At 40.7% G+C, this 20,479-nt stretch overlaps 1 protein-coding gene across 1 annotated transcript in view; it reads left to right on the forward strand.

Moving 5' to 3' along the window:
* Positions 1–20,479, forward strand: part of LOC131949199 (multiple PDZ domain protein) — a 335,233-nt gene that overhangs the window by 127,983 nt on the left and 186,771 nt on the right. The window contains exons 13-18 of the mRNA XM_059310988.1: positions 7–70; positions 203–210; positions 315–391; positions 656–856; positions 1,570–1,690; positions 2,348–2,439. Coding sequence (XP_059166971.1) covers positions 7–70; positions 203–210; positions 315–391; positions 656–856; positions 1,570–1,690; positions 2,348–2,439 — 563 coding nt within the window. The remainder of the gene's footprint in view (positions 1–6; positions 71–202; positions 211–314; positions 392–655; positions 857–1,569; positions 1,691–2,347; positions 2,440–20,479) is intronic.

Genomic DNA, 20,479 nt, shown 5'->3' on the forward strand with positions numbered 1-20,479 from the left:
CTCCAGCATACCAGGTGAATCCTCGAACCTCCAGCATACCAGGTGAGTCCTCTAACCTCCAGCATACCAGGTGAGTCCTCTAACCTCCAGCATACCAGGTGAGTTCTCTAACCTCCAGCATACCAGGTGAGTCCTTGAACCTCCAGCATACCAGGTGAGTCCTTGAACCTCCAGCATACCAGGTGAGTCCTTGAACCTCCAGCATACCAGGTGAGTCCTTGAACCTCCAGCATACCAGGTGAGTCCTTGAACCTCCAGCATACCAGGTGAGTCCTCTAACCTCCAGCATACCAGGTGAGTCCTCGAACCTCCAGCATACCAGGTGAGTCCTCTAACCTCCAGCATACCAGGTGAGTCCTCGAACCTCCAGCACGAACCTCCAGCATACCAGGTGAGTCCTCGAACCTCCAGCATACCAGGTGAGTCCTTGAACCTCCAGCATACCAGGTGAGTTTGAATTACTAACACCTTAACCAGGCCCTGTTGTCTGTATTTGATATACATATAAGACAAGCACAGGCCCATAGAAATGTCTCCACTATGGACAAATATTCCATACGGTCCAGTATGAAATTCCCCTTGACGGCCCAGTATACAAGTCTATGGTCCATTACAAGTTGCCAGTAAGACCTAATAGTATCATGTCTGTCCCCAGATTCCCCACGCCCCCATCATCCCCACCCACCAGCTTGATGAACACATGGAACACTTTAACGCCGTCATGGCCATGGAAGCCGGGGAGCAGGAGCACTTCCACAACATCCAGCTCCAACACCAGCTCCAGCAGCAGCTTCAGCACCAGCTTCACCAGCAGCTGGGCTCCGTCCAGGTCCACGGCTCCGTCCAGGTGCATCCGGTAAGTCGCTACACTCTCATGGCCTGCGTCTACGTTCTTAACTCTCATGGCCTACGTCTACGATCTTAACTGTCATGGCCTACGTCTACGTTCTTAACTCTCATGGCCTACGTCTACGTTCTTAACTCTCATGGCCTACGTCTACGTTCTTAACTGTCATAGCCTACGTCTACGTTCTTAACTCTCATGGCCTGCGTCTACAATCTTAACTGTCATGGCCTACGTCTACGTTTTTCTTCTTCGTTCTTAGCTGCCATGTCCTACGTCTAAGTTCTTAATTACCATGGCCAACGTGTACATTCTTATTCTCATTTCTTAGCTGTCATGGTCTACGTCTACGATCTTAATTGTCATGACCTATGTCTACGATCTTCTTCCTTCATTCGTATTTGTAATAATAAAGTGTATTTCCTCCAACACAATTAAGTGTAAGTGTCTATATTTTATGCCCCATGTGTCCCTTTGACTACGACTCGAGTCTGCTTTTCTTTCTGGATTAGCATCCGTAGCCTTTGTCCACCCAAGAACAATCCCCTACTTCCACCCAACATCAACCCATGCTTGAGTAAAACTTAAATAAAATCTAGCTATTCTGTTTTTTACTTTATCCTTATGAGTGGGGTGGCGAGTCATACTTAGATCTAGTAATGTTGTAAGTTGTAACCAAATAACTCACTGAACCTTACTATACCTGTCTGAACAAACGTCCACAGCAACCCCCGGATGTCTTGCCGGAACTGGCGGATGTTGACGTGTTTGAAGTGGACTTGGTCAAAGATTCCAATGGACTGGGCATCACAATAGCTGGCTATGTTGGAGGGGACAACACACCAGGTCAGTGCTGTGTCCAGCATACATCGTCACGAGCGGGGGTTGTCCACTAATGTCTAACATCGTGACGGGAGGGGGGGGGGTGTCCACTAATGTCCAGCATACATCGTGATGGGAGGGGGGGGGTTTCCAGCTTCCATCATGGCTGGAGAGGGGGGTGTCCACCCTTGGTCGCGTCAACTCCCCTGAAACTACTGTATCATCGTTACTGATATTGAGAAAAATATCTAGGCATTGAAAGTGTACTTCTTATTACATTAGACCAGATAATGTAACTGAAATCTTTCTTAAGCTTCGGACAATCCAAAGAATTACTACTCATAGAATTAACATAGTATTATCACCTACAAGCATTATGTAGAAGTCTGCCCTGTAAAAAACCTGCGATATAAAAACCTAGAATGTAATGCCCCCTGTATCTGCAATATATATAAAATGTTTTATCTAATCCTTGAAATATTGACGTGTAGTTTATTGCGTATTCTAAAAGATGCCTTGGAAAGAATTGCACAAGCACAAGGGAAATAACCAACAATTTTGTCAAAACTTTGCAAGCCGGATAATTGTCTCCCTTTTCTCGTTACATGTACTGTTGTCTTAACCCTGGTTGATCGTCATTGATAAAAAGTCTTAAAATGGGTACTTTGTTGTTTTCTGTAGACGAAATCTCTGGAATATTTGTCAAGAGTATCACAGAGGGGAGTGCTGCAGCCTTGGATGGGCGAGTCCATGTTAACGACCAGATCATCGAGGTAAGTCCATTATCTGGGTGGGGGGGGTGGGGGGTCTAGCGTGTGGGTGGGAGAAGACTGGCAGGGTGGTGGGAGAGGGTTGACTGGTTGGTGGGAGAGGGTGGTTTAGAGGGGTGATGGTAGAGGGTTTGCAGGTTGGTGGTAAATAGCCGCCATGTGGTAACATCTCAACACCTGATACTCTGTAGCTATTTCATACGACCCGTCAAACCACAAGTATCACATAACCCGTGTCACGGTGACCCAATCATTCGACCTGTAGAATACAACCCATGTTTTATATACTGAATGACTTCACTGCCTTAAGGTGACACATATATACTTACCTGAATCATCGCACCTACAGAATTGTGACCCATGAAATATTACCTGAATGGTATGACCTCCATAAAGAAATCCATTGCATCTTGTTTAATCTACATAATTTGATGTATATCTCTTAGCCTGTCAGTTCAGTCACATCATGCCCTGTGTCATTTGACTCGTACCGGATGACAAGTGTCATATGACATGATATCAACCTAGATATCTGACCCCTGACATAACCAACCACCCAGCCCAGCTGCGGATTGGTTGGTTCCTGTGTGTTTCAATCCTCCGGGTTATTGATTCTAGAATCGTGTAAAAAGTGTATCTGCTCCACACTGTGGCACAGCCAATCTTCATCACCTGGACAGTAGGGACCCCATGACTGGTTACCTTAGGGGTTTTGAGACACAGACAGCCCATTCAAACACGGATTGAAATCTAATGCCTGCTGATGGGGAGGTTCTGTTCGACCTGATTGGCTCAGCGTGGAGCAGAGATCAAACAGTCCTGCAATCAATGAGTCGATTGGTAGTGCCGCAACAAGGTTATGGTGTCCATCCCCCACCCCCAACAAGGCTATGATCTACATCCCCCACCCCCAACAAGGCTATGGTGTACATCCCCCACCCCCAACAAGGCTATGGTGTACAATCCTTCCCCCACCCCCAACAAGGCTATGGTGTCCATCCCCCACCCTCCAAAAAGGCTATGGTGTCCATCCCCCACCCCCAACAAGGCTATGTACAATCCTTCCCCCACCCCCAACAAGGCTATGGTGTCCATCCCCCACACCTAAAAAGGCTATGATATACATCGCTCCAACAAGGCTATGGTGTCCATCCCCCACCCCCAACAAGGCTATGATGTACATCACCCCACCCCCAACAAGGTTATGGTGTCCACCCCCCACCCCCAACAAGGCTATGATGTACATCCCCCACCCCCAACAAGGTTATGATGTACATCCCCCACCCCCAACAAGGCTATGATGTACATCCCCCACCCCCAACAAGGCTATGATGTACATCCCCCACCCCCAACAAGGCTATGGTGTACATCCCACACCCCACCCCCAACAAGGCTATGATGTACATCCCCCACCCCCAACAAGGCTATGGTGTACATCCCACACCCCACCCCCAACAAGGCTATGGTGTACAATCCTTGCCCCACCCCCAACAAGGCTATGGTGTACATCCCTCCCCTCCCCCAGCCTCCAAGTTTTCAACTATTTGTCATTGTGCACATTTACTATTACATTCGCCTACAATTTGACAATGATTTACACGTTAATTAATTAATTTGTGTTTATAACGTCATAATTAGTTTTCATTTGTCAGCAAATTGATTGTTAATTTACTTTTTGCAACAATTTGGTTGTCCATTAATTTTTTAACAAAAATTAATTTTTTAACAAGTTGGCCGTTATTTTTTTTTTAAAGTTGGCCATAAACATTTGACAGCACTTTGACTATCCTCGTACAATCCAATACATCTTCCCCCCCCCCCCCCCTCTTCGCACTATTTAAATTAAATGAACTTTTTTAAAAAAGTTTTAAATGTTTTATTTATTTATTTATTTTTGCTATTGCAAACAAAGATTTTAAGTAATGCTCTACAAAAAACTATTATTTTGATAATCCGTCTAGACTAATTACACGCAGAATCCAACTTGATCTAGCAGGCAGCTTAAAATAGTCTAATCACAATGGGTGATTGAAGACGTCAAATTAAGGAGAAAAACACGTTGAAGTGGGCGGGGATTAAAAACAAAATTTGTAAAGTGGTGTATATAAAAAATAAGGTATTTCAGAGCGTGTGGGGGGGGGGGGGGAATATTTGTACCGTATGAAAGAACGCTAGGAGGGACAAGAAACAATGAAAATGATGAAAAAACATGCTGTTAGTATAAGCAATCTGTACAATATAATCAGGACACTTATTTTCAATCACTTCATACTTTAGGCATGCAATAGGGCTGGTAAGTAGGTCACCAACCAGTTCTACGGCTCAATAAAACCTGCATGAGTCATAGAACTGGTTGGTGACCTACTTACCAGCCCTATAGGCGACAGTCATGACATGACTCGTTTCATTTCGATTCTAATGATTTCTCTCATTTCTTTAACTCGCAGTTTATTCACACGTGCCGTTTGGCAAATCCCAGAGCTGCGGCTCAGTGCACTCTCTTGTCTGTCCAACTGTGAACTTTAACCTTTAGAAACAGGAGGACATGAATAACATCGGGGAGAACTATAACCCCCAATGTCAAGGTCATCAGAATTGCGCCGAAATAGCCGATGCCCTGAGACGACGGTCGGCCGTCTGGCGTCGAGGTCTTGCTCCGTATGTAGGACGACAGGTCGTGAGTCTCAACGGTCAAGTTCTTTTTGATCTGGTCAATTTCTTTCTGAACGGCCATTAGAGTACTGGACATGTTGATTCTGGTCTGAGTCCTACAGGAGCAGGGACAAGATGGTTGTGATCTGGTCTTGACACAGGAGCTACCATCTTGGTCAAGTTGGTAACCTAATGGGCAGGTACAGGTGTAAGAACCTAATGTGTTGACACAGGTATTTTCACAGGTGTGAGTTCCTAAACCACATTCGTCGACATCCACACAGAGAAATCTGCTGTCGTTGTGTAACTCATAACCTTGATGGCAGCTACAGGTGTAACCACCTACAGTGTTGTTACATAACTGGGAGCAGTTGTGTGTTGTAGTTTGACACTCGTCTATGTCAACAAATGAGCTGTTTACAATATGAGACCCACTAGGACACGTGATGTTTGCGTTGGTGGTTGGGATGTTGGGGGTTGTGGTAGGGATGTTGGCGCTGGTGGTTGGGATGTTGGGGGTTGTGGTTGGGATGTTGGGGGTTGTTGATGTGATGTTGGCGTTGGTGGTTGGGAAGTAAGGTCTGGTGGTTGGGACGTTGGCGCTGGTGGTTGTGATGTTGGCGCTGGTGGTTGTGATGTTGGGGCTGGTGGTTGTGATGTTGGCGCTGGTGGTTGTGATGTTGGGGCTGGTGGTTGTGATGTTGGGGGTTGTTGGGATGTTGGGGCTGGTGGTTGTGATGTTGGCGCTGGTGGTTGCGATGTTGGCGCTGGTGGTTGGGATGTTGGCGCTGGTGGTTGGGATGTTGGCGCTGGTGGTTGGGATGTTGGCGCTGGTGGTCGTGATGTATGGGCTGGTGGTCGTGATGTATGGGCTGGTGGTTTTGATGTTGGGGGTTGTGGTTGTTGTAATGTTGGGGGTTGTGGTTGTTGTAATGTTGGGACTGGTGGTTGTGATGTTGGCGCTGGTGGTTTTGATGTTAGGTGTTGTGGTTGTTACATAACTGCTTGTTGTGACTTTACTGCTAATGGTTGTGACGTTACTGCTTGTGGTCGTGTTGTCACATCCACTGCACGAATAGGTGGTGTTCTTTATACAACTCAGGCCGTCTGATGAAACTTTATAGCCCGTATTACATGTGCAGTAGTGTGTCTTGTCTCTAGTGGTACACATCTGCATACAGGTTTCACAGAAAGCATTGGTCCAACACAGGTAGTTATACCTGAGCTGACAAGAGCCTTGGGTTCCACTCTGAATCTGACAGCATCGTGTAGTATTGCATTGTGTGGTCTGTGGATTCAGTCTATTGTTGCACATATTGGTCATGAAATATGATGTCCCATTAAGCAGATCAAGCCAACAGAGACCGTCGACAACAACATTGCAGTTTTGGTCTTGAAAGTTGGCATCGTCAGATGTAAACAAGCCGTAATTTGTAAAATTCCAATATAGAGAATATATCTCCGAATTCGGATATACATGATTTAAATGAGCTGAAACAATAGAAACACGAGTTACACTACGTTGTGAATTAAATAGGAATTAAATCGTATATAACACACGTCGTATGAATTAAGTCGGAATGGCAGTTTTTCCACTCTTAGGACTTAGTCGCTTAGTTTTAGGACTTTCAACTAGGTCTACTCTAAGGACATTTTTGATGATTTCAACATTTCGTCGCTCACGATTTACTTGTGTTAAATTTAAGTAGGATACATTGAGCGGATATATTTCGCGGAATTTTCGCGCATACTGTATTATATAAATTTTAAAACTTATATTAATTTATTAATTTCATGTTTGTTGTGTCCAGTCAAGTTTTCTAGACTAAAACTTAAAACAAACAGTAAAATATTTTCTCCCTACTACGGATTGATTTATTTTCAATTAAATATTCGTTAAAATTGTTGCCAATGTCTGAACTTTGCCCGGAATTTAAGATTAACATAGCGGAAACTGTCTTACAACATTATTATAATGTTAGTTAAACGCATTGCCTCCACCTTAATACGCCTGTAATCTTCTATGTTGAGATTTTTGTTTTAGTTTAGCGGGCAGTGACAAATATTTTAATAATGGAAAATTATACGAAATAGAATAGGTAATGCTTTTTACATCCGAAGACAATTTTATTTACAGTTACGCTATTCTGTACATAAAGATTAACATTAAAGTAAAATTAATCTGTTTACTGAACTCATTATACTTAACACAGTTGTGTGTAAACGTACCTGATAAAACACAATATATAAATAATCCACCTTTTTTCATCGCTATGTTCCTGTTGATGTCGAGAATGTTTTGATGAAACGACAAACCCGACGTTATCGAGAGTTGAACTACAGCCTTGAGATTAGATTCACACTCAATCAACGAATGAGTCAAATATTTGGTATATACCTATTTTCTAGGTGTCCATTTAACGAACATTTTATTGAAGACAAAATGTTTTATAAAACTAAAATGCCTATCTCATCCTGACTGCTCTTACATCAACTGTCAGCTCCCTCCTAACCAGACTTGTGTCAGCCCCACCCCAACCAGATTTGTGTCAAAGCTCCATCCCCACCAGATTTGTTTAAAGGTTGCCTTGTAACACCAGCTCATTACCAACACACAATTTTACCTTCATACAAAGAAGTTTCCGTGATAATAGATTCCCACCATCAGAACGATTGATCAGCGGAAGTAGATTTTACATCAGTTGGCGGTATTTGGACAGGTCTGACATCTACAATGATTTTGAACGTGATTTTATTTCTACATATAATTGAACAGTATTCTTACAGTTGATTATTGACTAGACTTTCGACTTTAATATTATTATTTTTTTGAAAAGTTTGAAAGACATAAAATCAATACGTTGTGTTACGTTCATATATCGTAATGATCTGTGAAAAAGAACCTCTTAAACGTTTAAAATTAAATGTTAAAAATAGTCAGTTTCTATCACTGGTCGATCAGTAATCAATAACAAATGTTTCAAGTAGCATCCTTCCTGTGCGAACTTTAAAACTTGAATGTATAGTTTTTTGTTTAAGTTTTAACGTCTGCCATTTTTAAATATATGTAAGCATTCTTGGTAAATCATGTTTTATTTACTCGAATATGTCAAAATACTTACGTTAGTAAATCCTGATTTACATTGGAAGGCTGTTTATTTACAGCTAGACTAGCAAGTTTATATAGATTTAAACCTAAACTCTACAGAACATCTACAGGTGTAAAAAAAATGTCCTGTACTTCCGCTCATTATGTGAACAACAATATTAAAAACTTACCTGCTAGTAGACAGCACATAATTAATTCGAATAGTTTTTATCTTATACTTAAATCCCATACATTGCTCTTTACTTCATACATGCTGTATGCCAGTGTAATGCCGTATGCCAGTGTGTTAAACCGTATGCCAGTGTAATGCCGTATGCCAGTGTGTTAAACCGTATGCCAGTGTCTTATGCCGTTTGCCAGTGTGTAACTACCGGACAACTAACTAGACTGTGAGGGTCCCTTTACAACGAGGTTTTTTTTTTTAAGTTTGCCTTGTTGGAGCTATTCAGATGCCACGAAAACAACATTTCCCCCCCCCCCCCCCCCCCCCGTAAAGCCAAAACCCGTATTGTAAAGCGACAGTAGTAGACATAAAGTCATTGTAAAGATAGAACACTATAGCCATCCGATGCCGCCACTATATACGGTGCCGATTCGCCTCACAGGACATGCAGACAGCCTCGCTAGGCACCATTGGGTTTTCTGGTGATGTGGTGAGATAAGAATAGCACGGCATTTGACGTTTCTTGTTGTGACTTGAATAATTGAAAAGGTGCGTGGTCTCTTTGTGATGGGAGGTAGAAAAAAAAAGTTTGGTGCGCACAGTTGTTATACGGCTTGCCATAGCAACTTTGTTAAACATTGATTGTCGTTTAATCGGGTACAGGGGGGGGGGGTCAGTTGAATCTTTGACCTCTGCAGAAGTGATGGTGTGATCAGCACTGTGTCTTGCCGTCTTTACCCGACTTAAAACAGGTATACGTTAGAGGGTGACCAAAAAGATGCGCAACGGAAAAAAGGGCAAAACAAAAAGCGTTTGCGCTTTTTTCTGTTTGCGCTTTTTTGTGTTTGTGCCTTTTTGTGTTTGCGCTTTTATCCATTTGCGCTTATTTCTGTGTGCGTTTTTTTTCTGTTTGCGCTTATTTCCGTTGCGCATCTTTCTGGAACCACGTTAGAGCTGGACAGACTCAACGATGCCCAAATGACACCACCTTTAAAACTAACTCGTTTTTATAAATAGCTATCATTGTCTCTGCCACGACATCGAGTACAACTTCTTAGCGAATGAACTTAAATATTTGCTTTAAAGGTTTTCTTTTTATATACAGATGTCGCACATTTTTAGTTTTGAACTTTAAAAATGTCAAAATAAACGTTGATCAACTTGTGTAATGCTCATTATCGTAATACATCAGGAAATAATCCCATCTCATCTGATTTAATACCGTCCCTTTCATGTCGATACCTTACCAACTTAACCTCATGTAAAGACACGCTCAGTCCTAACATCCATTCAGTGTTTCTTCCAGACTTTTTTCTCCGGAGAGCACTTGAAATTTTCGGGGGGGGGGGGGGGTAGACTTTTTCGGGGGTGGGGGACACTGTTAAAAGTATATATTTTCTATATAAATTTCATCTCGTTCGTGGGGGCGGTAGACTTTCTTCGCCCCCCCCCCCCCCCCCCCCCCCCCAAGAGATGCCTGGTAGAAACTCTGTATCCATTCTTCCTGTACTAGACTCTGTGCCCTTACAGCTGTTGTCGAGTTTAGTCTGTGTTATTTCTTCTAAGATTTGAACAGTACAGTACGATACATAATGCCGCTAACATTCCCTTGTTAAAAGCCACACGAGTTGAGTACTATCTGACACTTACATTGTCTGTCTGGTCCCTAAGTCTTTAAATTTAAACACCCATGGACACCAGCTCACCTGATAGATAAAGAAGTCGCTTCCACCTCGTTGTGATTGAATATACTAATTTATGTAATTGTTTTTCAGATTCAATTTTACAACATACAATTCAAATTTTAAAAAGTATATATTTTATTGCGAGTTCGTCTATCGGATGTACGCTAACTTAGATGTAAACGTAAATATAGATGTTGTTGTAAGAAATTGATCAATAATGAGATGCAGTAGTTTTCCACACACCTACAAACAGCAGTTGTGACTCAAAACGAGACATACACTAAAAACATTTAACATACCAAGCTAACTGTTCTAATTCCAATCTTCTGTTGAATAATTAACATTAATGAAATAGTAATTGGCACAGAAATAAACGAAACTAAATAATCGCATGTCGAAAACCAATAATTTTTTTTGTAATAGTTTAATTAAAGTGCTTTTCCGATTACATTTCAAGTGTGGTATTAAAGACGTGAAAATCAATTTTATTTATTTTCTTTTTTAAATATATTAGATAAATTAAAAAAAGAATATTGGAGGAGAGATTTGCACGCTCATTACAATAGGAATTACTTAAAAGTCAAGTAAAATTTAAAGTATAGAAACTAAAGAGTCGACACTTGTATCTAATAATGCAATTGACATATAAGTATATAATGTTATATTTTACTTAATACAGTTAATACATAGCTCACAAAGCAAGAATCGCAAAAAGTTGTGAATAGACTTACAAGTGCCCACATCGGTGATGCACTGCAGTAATTACTTTTAATGTGTTATAAACTTATTACAATGTGTAGACATACAGTGTCAAAAGAAAGAAAATGGTTTAAAACGCACATCTATAAATGTTTAAAACGTAATATTACGAAATGTTTTAATTGATAAAAACAATTAACATGGCTCCAAAAAGTTGACATCTGTAGTTAAATTAATTTGATAACACCAGAATTCTGCTCTCTTTGAATGTGTAGCTTCTGTTAATTTAACCATCGACATCGCCTTTCACCCAACTTTGAACTTTAACCTTTACAAATACGATGACACTGATAGTGTCGGGGAGAACTATAACCCCCAATGTCAAGGCCATCAAGATGGCGCCGAAATAGCCGATGCCCTGAGACGACGGTCGCCCGTCTGGCGTCGAGGTCTTGCTCCGTATGTAGGACGACAGGTCGTGAGTCTCAACGGTCAAGTTCTTTTTGATCTGGTCAAGTTCTTTCTGAACGGCCATTAGAGTACTGGACATGTTGATTCTGGTCTGAGTCCTACAGGAGCAGGGACAAGATGGTTGTGATCTGGTCTTGACACAGGAGCTACCATCTTGGTCAAGTTGGTAACCTAATGGGCAGGTACACGTGTAAGAACCTAATGTGTTTACACAGGTATTTTCACAGGTGTGTGAGTTTTCTTTACACTCGTCGACATCCACACAGAGAAATCTGCTGTCGTTGTGTAACTCATAACCTTGATGGCAGCTACAGGTGTAACCACCTACAGTGTTGTTACATAACTGGGAGCAGTTGTGTGTTGTAGTTTGACACTCGTCTACATGAACACATGAGCTGTTTGCCGACAAGAAACCACTTCGACAAATGGTGGGGGTTGTGATGTTAGGGGTTGTGGTTGTAGTTTTGGGGTTTGGGGTTGTGATGTTGGGGGTTGTGGTTGTAGTTTTGGGGTTTGGGGTTGTGATGTTGGGGGTTGTGGTTGTAGTTTTGGGGTTTGTGGTTGTTATGTTGGGGGTTGTGGTTGTAGTTTTGGGGTTTGTGGTTGTTATGTTGGGGGTTGTGGTTGTAGTTTTGGGGTTTGGGGTTGTGATGCTGGGGGTTGTGGTTGTAGTTTTGGGGTTTGTGGTTGTTATGTTGGGGGTTGTGGTTGTAGTTTTGGGGTTTGGGGTTGTGATGCTGGGGGTTGTGGTTGTAGTTTTGGGGTTTGGGGTTGTGATGCTGGGGGTTGTGGTCGTCATGTCACATCCGCTACATTCGTTGCTGGTGTTGTATGTTGTACTCAGTGCACCAAGTGTTGTTTGAACCGTTTCACCTTTGCAGCGGTAGTTCCAGTCGTAACACACCTTTTGACATGTGTCACAAGTCTCATCTAATAAACACAAGACGTTATTGTCATTAAGGCAAGTCCACTGTTTACTCCACGAAAATTCGCAACACCGAACCGACCAGCATATTTCTACCCAAGACGTAGCAACAAACCACGGGCAAAATACGGTCCCCAACTTCAGTAGCGCTGGCGTAAATTGTTGGTCATTCCAACATGTATCTGTCACGTCAAGCTTGCATTGTTTATCAAAAAACAATTGTGTATCCTTAAACAGGAAGTATTTCTGTCCACCTTCATTGAGTTGATATATTTGAGAGAAAACACAAGTGACATGAGCTGAAACAAGAAATATCTGTTAAATTACTTTTCGCTTACTTGTTTACTATAATCCAATGTATGGTTATTCCGTCTTTATAATATAACCTATTTTAGTGTATACACAATTTGTTATATTTTCTGAAAACATTGCAGAAAAAATATTACAGATCATTTTGCCGGATAATTTTACATATGTCACACTGAAGTTAGAGGTGATGTGTTTATTTAGTTAAATATGATATAATATTGATATAATATTAGCGAAAATAACTTCAAGAATTGTAATTATAATTAACAACTATACTAGTCACAGTATACTGATATAAAACTACATACAGTACATGTGGCTTCATTAGAATTAACATGTAACTACCGTCAAACGAAACAAATAAACACTATTGCAATTAAACTGTACCTGATAGAAGGAAACTGAGAAAAAATCCGAATTTTGTCATTGTGGTTTCTTGTTAGTATAACGTCCAGAAATATTATCCGTCAAACGTTTTTATTACCACTAGACGTTTATAATTCCTATATACCACTACATCAGTTGAATGGTTGATATTGAACCAGCAGTTTGTTTGGTGCTTGTAGAATAGAATCCAAACGTTAAATGTTTTATAGATACAAATGTGTTATTAACTCCGTTAGACTGCTGCCTCTACGGTACCTGAACCTCGTTGGACTGCAAACATTGTAGCCCAACTAAAATTTTAAACGTCTGTGTCCCGTAACAACCAGGCTAGACTAAAATCTCTCTTGTTATTACCCTCTACCTAACCAAAACAAACTTTTTAACATCAAACTAAGACAATACCTCTCTAACTTTATAATTATTTATTAAACGGAAGCAAGGTTTCATAATTTCATTACCGCGTTCAGCTATTTCCTCTAACTTTTCAAACGATGGTCTTTGTTGGAAATGTTGAATTACTGTTACGCATTAAAACTTAGCTATATTTCTTTATTCATTTTTTTCGTGCAATGAAGCAGCGATGGCAAGGCGTTTTTCTTAATACAACTGGATATGTGAGTTGTAGTCTATGGACCGATAGAGCTATACATGTTCTAAATAAAGAAAAAAATTGTAGTTGATGTGCGTATGACGTGACGATCTGGCTTGTCATAGAGCATGAGAATCAAGTGCAGAAAACACTTATAACAAGGGCAGACGTGCGCCAATGATCTAGTAATGTTTAAAATCAACTTTATAAGGTAAAAAATGTGCTGCGAAAATAGAAATGTAGCATACAATTTCATTTGTTTGCGACACTGTTCAATACTGTTTAGTTCAACTTTTAAAATAAATTTTAAAGTTTTTTTTTTTTTTTTTTTTTTTTTTTTTCAGAAATAATTTTCGAGTTCTAAATTTTAAATTGTTTCTTTCGTAGCTAACTACTGTAGCTACAATGAATACTGAAGCTAAATTAAGTTTGATTAGCTTTTACAAGCACTGAACAGTGTTTCCTCAGACTTTTTTCTCCGGGGGTACACTTGCAATTTTTTTTGGGGGGGGGGGGGGGGGGGCGTACAACAATTTTCGAGGGGAGGGGGCGGACACTGTCAAAAGTATATATTTTCTATATAAATTCCAATTCGTTCCGGGGTGGGGGGGGGGGGCGGTAGACTTTCTTCGCCCCCCCCCCCCCCCGAAGAGATGCCTAGAAGAAACTCTGGCACTGAACCTCACGCATTGACTTTATCGATCCACCAACTGTAAACTTTGACCTTTAGAAACAAGATGAGACTGATGGTATCGGGGAGAACTATAACTGCCAATGTCAAGGCCAACAAGATGGCGCCGAAATATCCGATGCCCTGAGACGACGGTCGCCCGTCTGGCGTCGAGGTCTTGCTCCGTATGTAGGACGACAGGTCGTGAGTCTCAACGGTCAAGTTCTTTTTGATCTGGTCAAGTTCTTTCTGAACGGCCATTAGAGTACTGGACATGTTGATTCTGGTCTGAGTCCTACAGGAGCAGGGACAAGATGGTTGTGATCTGGTCTTGACACAGGAGCTACCATCTTGGTCAAGTTGGTAACCTAATGGGCAGGTACAGGTGTAAGAACCTAATGTGTTGACACAGGTATTTTCACAGGTGTGTAAGTTTTCTTTACACTCGTTAATATCCAAGCAAGTGACGTTGTCGTTGTTGTCTAAACGGTAACCATGGAAACAACTACAGACGTACGAGCCAATAGAATGTGTACAATTTTGTGTACAATTGTGTCGGCCTTGTTGACACTCATCCATATCCACACAGGTGAAAGGATCGTGTGTGTCAATGTGATAGCCGTACTTACATGTACACACGTAGCTACCGGCCGTGTTGTTACAACCATCAGAACAGTTGTCAGTTCCTAAACCACATTCGTCGACATCCACACAGAGAAATCTGCTGTCGTTGTGTAACTCATAACCTTGATGGCAGCTACAGGCGTAACCACCTACAGTGTTGTTACATAACTGGGAGCAGTTGTGCGTGTGTCCTTGAAAACTGTCCTTGACCGTGCATGTGCACCCATTAGGACATGTGACGTCAATGCTCGTAGTTGTGACGTCAATGCTTTTGTTGGCAGCGTCACTTCCTATGGTGGTTGTGATGTCATCGTTTGTAGCCCCCGTGGTTGCGGGTGTGACGTCACTGCCTGCGGTCGTGCTGTCACATCCAGTACATGTATTACTGGAGGTGTTTCTTATACAACTGTATCCGTCTAGTGAAGTTTTATAACCTTGTTTACATGAGCAGTAATGTTTCTCCTCACTGGTGATACACAACTGTATACAGGTTTCACATGATGTATAGATCCAACACAGGTAGTTATACCCGAGCAGACAAGAGTCTTGTATTCCAGTCTCAAATGGACAACATCGTGCCGTGTAACATGCAGTATTTTGTTGATTCAGCATGTGATTGCACATTGTGGTAATTATATTAGTCCCAATCCAGTTCTGCAGATCACGTGAACAATTATTGCTTACAACAGCATTGCAGTTTTGATCTTCAAAATTGTTGTCGTCAGACGTAAACATGTAGAACATTCCATACCGCGAATAAATCCTCGAACTAGGAAGTACATAATGAACGTGAGCTGAAACAGTAGAAAGATGAGTTTAATTCCTCGACATTGGGAATACGTAAATAAAATTGTAAGAAAATCTGATATGAGCACCCGTCGCTTTTACAGAGTCTAGACATCAGTTTTTCCGTTCAAAAATATTTTCTACAGACGTTGACATTTAGTTTTAGATCTTTAAACGGTCTGTCATATAACTAGCTTTCGCTACTTTACTCATGTTTAAGTTGGATCCATTTACCGAATATATTTCTTGGAATATTTCTCTATACAATATTTTAAAACTTGTTTTCATCATTTTCGAGTTCATGCAAACTACGAGATTAAAATTTGAAACGAAAACATTCAACAAATTTTCTCTTCATTTCTGATTTATTATTTTCAATTAACTTTTTTTTTATTTCCAAACATTTTAAGACTGATTGTTTTAATGGCCCAATCAGGAGCGCTAACGATATGCCACCTGATTCACGTGAACCTACAAATATGATCTGAAGTTAAAAACTTTTAGTTTTTTGTTATGTTCTGATATCGGCAGTCTACAGTAGTAAGAAATACATTATTTACTCGATCCTATTGTACTTAGACAGTAATGTATAGAACGTACCTGCTAGAAGACAACACAGAAACAATCCTAATCGGTTCATCTTTTGTTTCTGGTCTAATTTGAACGTCCAGAAATGTTCCCCATCAAACACGTCTACGTCTTCAACAGCTTTGCTTCAGACTTAAGTATAACACTCCTATAGGCTCCTGAATCTGTCAAACTGTCGTACAAATGTCAAGTCCTTCAGTGTATTTAGTCAACAGCCATACTGGTGAAGCTCCAATGTCTTATAAAGCTACACTATGTAACTCTGTTTTGGCTGATGTTGACTTAACAGCGAACCTCAAATGTCTTATAAAGCTACACTATGTACTCTGTTTTGGCTGATGTTGACTTAACAGTGAAGCTCGAAAGTCTGCTAAAACTAGACTGTGTAACTCTGTATGGCTGACGTTGACTTAACAATGACGCTCCAATGTGTGATAAAACTAGACTGTAACAGTGAAGCTCGAATGTCTGCTAAAACTAGACTGTTCTGTATGGTCGCTGTTGACTCAACTCTCGTGGTTCCATCACAACCAGACTTCTCTAATGTTGTTGTACCATTAGAGTTACCAAGACAACACATTTTTACCATAAGCTATGACTAAGCATCTTTAACAACATAACTATTCATTCAACGGAAGACGGCTTCAAATTTAAAATTAACGTGTTCATTAACCTAAGACTTCTAAAAAAAAGCATGAAAAGCCAATGTTTTATTTTTTATTAAAAATTTATGGATATTTAATGAAGCTTGACTATTTCCCTTCATGTAACGAAACAATATTCTTAAGGCTTTGGGACGTTTTTTTTCTAATCACCACTAGAATTGGAAATTATTTTTGTACCCCGCGGAGCGATACATCTAGTCACAGTCGACATCGTTCAAGTCATCCATTCAACAGACGTTTTAGCGAACAGCTAAATGTAATGGCAACCTTCCGTCACCTCGAGCTTTAATTAAAGCTTCCCTTCTTATATCTTTTCAACAGCCCAATGATTTTTTTTATCATCAGAAAAACGCCTCTAACATCAAAACGAGCCATTAAACGGAAAAAAAATTCTTCACCGATGCAGGTTTTTTCGGGAAAATTGTTGTTATAAATTTTAAATTGTTGTCGTTAGTCTAGCATGATTTCATCTCTTTGACACAGTTGTATCGAGGAAACAACTCAATTCTTGCAATTAGTTGCTTTTTTTATTATTGCTTTGGAATTTTGTAAAATTAGCCAGAGAACACTATAAAGACAGCCATCGTTCAGAAGTTTACAAAAACAAATGGTGTTTATGGTACGCATAAACTTTATGAGTATGTGCAGTAAAACAAATACGTGCACTACATGGTTCTTCTACCAAAGTTTACTTATGTTTAAAAGTAACTATAAATTTTTTTTATGGTGTTATGATTAATAACTCTGTAGCACACTATGCTGTGAAACCGCTTTGCTATGCTGCTGAAAAGTGATGAATTTCAACTTCTTAACTTATTCATCCACTTATTTCGACCAAAATATTTCTTTAACTCGAAACTCCTCAAAACACATGAACTGTTTTTTTTAACAAACGTTAAGAACAGGTCATTCTATCGCCTAACTCCAAACTTCAGGAATAAAAATTATGTTCCACCCAACTGTGAACTTTAACCTTCAGAAATAAGACGATACTTATTGTGTCTGGAAGAATCACCAGGCCAAATGTTAAGGTCATCACAGTGGCGCCAAAATAGCCGATGCCCTGAGACGACGGTCGCCCGTCTGGCGTCGAGGTCTTGCTCCGTATGTAGGACGACAGGTCGTGAGTCTCAACGGTCAAGTTCTTTTTGATCTGGTCAATTTCTTTCTGAACGGCCATTAGAGTACTGGACATGTTGATTCTGGTCTGAGTCCTACAGGAGCAGGGACAAGATGGTTGTGATCTGGTCTTGACACAGGAGCTACCATCTTGGTCAAGTTGGTAACCTAATGGGCAGCTACAGGTGTAAGAACCTAATGTGTTGACACAGGTATTTTCACAGGTGTGTACGTTTTCTTTACACTCGTTGATATCCAAGCAAGTGACGTTGTCTTTGTTGTCTAAACGGTAACCATGGAAACAACTACAGACGTACGAGCCAATAGAATGTGTACAATTTTGTGTACAATTGTGTCGGCCTTGTTGACACTCATCCATATCCACACAAGTGAAAGGATCGTGTGTGTCAATGTGATAGCCGTCCTTACATGTACACACGTAGCTACCGGCCGTGTTGTTACAACCATCAGAACAGTTGTGAGTTCCTAAAGCACATTCGTCGACATCCACACAGAGAAATCTGCTGTCGTTGTGTAACTCATAACCTTGATGGCAGCTACAGGTGTAACCACCTACAGTGTTGTTACATAACTGGGAGCAGTTGTGTGTTGTAGTTTGACACTCGTCTATGTCGACACATGTTTTGTTGTCAAACATCAGCGTGTACCCTCTAAGACACGTGATGTTGGGGCTGGTGGTTTGGATTTTGGGCATTGTGGTTGTGATGTTGTTGATGGTGGTTGTTGTTGTGATGTTGGGGCTTGTTGTTGTGATGTTGGGGCTTGTTGTTGGGATGTTGGCGCTTGATGTTAGGATGTTGGGGCTGGTGGTTGGGATATTGTTGCTGGTGGTTGGGATGTTGGGCCTTGTTGTTGTGATGTTGGCGCTGGTGGTTGTGATGCTTGGGGTTGTGGTTGTGACGCTTGTCGAAGAGACGTCACACCCGCTACATTCGTTAGCTAATGCAGTTGTTGTAGAACTCAATCTATCCGTCGAGGCACCAACTACCGCCTGGGTGTTGCAGTAGTAGCGCTTGTTGCCTGTAAAACACAGTCTCTGGCAGGTGTCGCAGTTGTCGTCTATTGAACACAAGTAGCTGTAGTCGAGGAGACAGCTCGCTAGCCTCGTGTCGGGTACTTGACAACATCGCACCGAGTTGCAATCTTCCTGCGCAGGTTTTAACTTTCCCAAACAAAGACTATCCAAGATTGGTTTTAAATCAGAAGTTGAATTCGAGGGAAATATGTCTATGTCACCAACAACGCAGTTCTGGTTTTTAAATGTGTTGTCATTAGATGTAAATAACCAGTACGTAGATATCAAATAGATCTCCGAATTAGCCGTTGTACACCTTTGACTTACTGAAACAACAGAACATACTTCATTAATTTCACTGTTATATTAATTTAACACACGATACCCGGATATTATGGTCCTGTTAAATCAATAAACAAAACGTCTGGGGTTTTTTTTTTTCAAGTATTTCATAAATCCTAGGTCGTTTTGACGACGTTCACACGAGAAGGCAGTCCGACGTTTGTGAACTTGGTAGCGGGATGGTCGGGTCCATACAATCATGCACACGTTAAACCACGCTACCATTCCTATTACAAAATATTACCTTAGCGCATTCCGGTAGGCCGACGATGAAGGGGGTTGGCATCCGATGTAGGTATGCGTCTTATTATATGGCTACGTTTGGCAAACTTAAGTTATTGATGAATTTAAAAAATAAGCACGGCGAACCATAAGGCTACGTGCGATTATTTATCGATGAATTCGGACAACTTATAAGGCATGTACGTCTAAGTAGGGGGCTACGTATGATTAATTAAAAGGCCACTCACGAGTAATTATTCAAACATATTTAAAGCTATCTAAAATACATCTTTATAAAACTCCATTTATTTATACTGAAACCATGATTTGTAACACTTACCTGCTAGCATGTAACACAGAAATAATCCGAAGCCTTTCATCGTTTTTCTTGTTTGTGAATTTTACTGAATCTCTAGGAAATGTTACTGTTTTCCATAAATTTTTACTGTTTTCTATAAATTGTTACTGTTTTCCCATCAAACATGTTCAGGTTTCAAGAAGTTTTGTAATGAATTAAAGTTTAGAGTTCCCGTGAACCCCCACTTTATCCATTATAAGGTCTCTACTTTACATTTCTTCTGTTGGTAAATGTCCCACTAAAATTCAAATATATATTCTAATGTTTTTTAAACTTGTATTTTATATCTCGGCACGACTCTACAGTATCATCAGAGCAGAGCTTTAGCGCAGTGAGCTTTATATAAAGTCTGCCTCCTTTTATTTCCCCAGTAACCTAGGCAACAACATTTTACAATCAACACAAATACATTTAGCGATCCAGTAAAATAATGATTTGCTTTATTCATTACCTCCTGTATTCAGACTCCTATTATCTAAAACAGGGGTCTCCAACCCGCGAGGTCCTCTCATCCGGCCCGCGGAGATCTTTTTGTCCACGGAAAATACGTTTGTTGGTGATGGCTGAGGAACTTTGCCCAGAAAATCAAAGACATGCCTGGAAGAAACTGCCCCCCGAACTGAAATTTGTTAGTTAATGCGGCC

This window comes from Physella acuta, unplaced genomic scaffold (genome assembly GCF_028476545.2).
Source record: "Physella acuta isolate Inbredline_101_S28 unplaced genomic scaffold, ASM2847654v3 ptg000677l, whole genome shotgun sequence".
Taxonomy (NCBI): Eukaryota; Metazoa; Mollusca; class Gastropoda; family Physidae; genus Physella; species Physella acuta.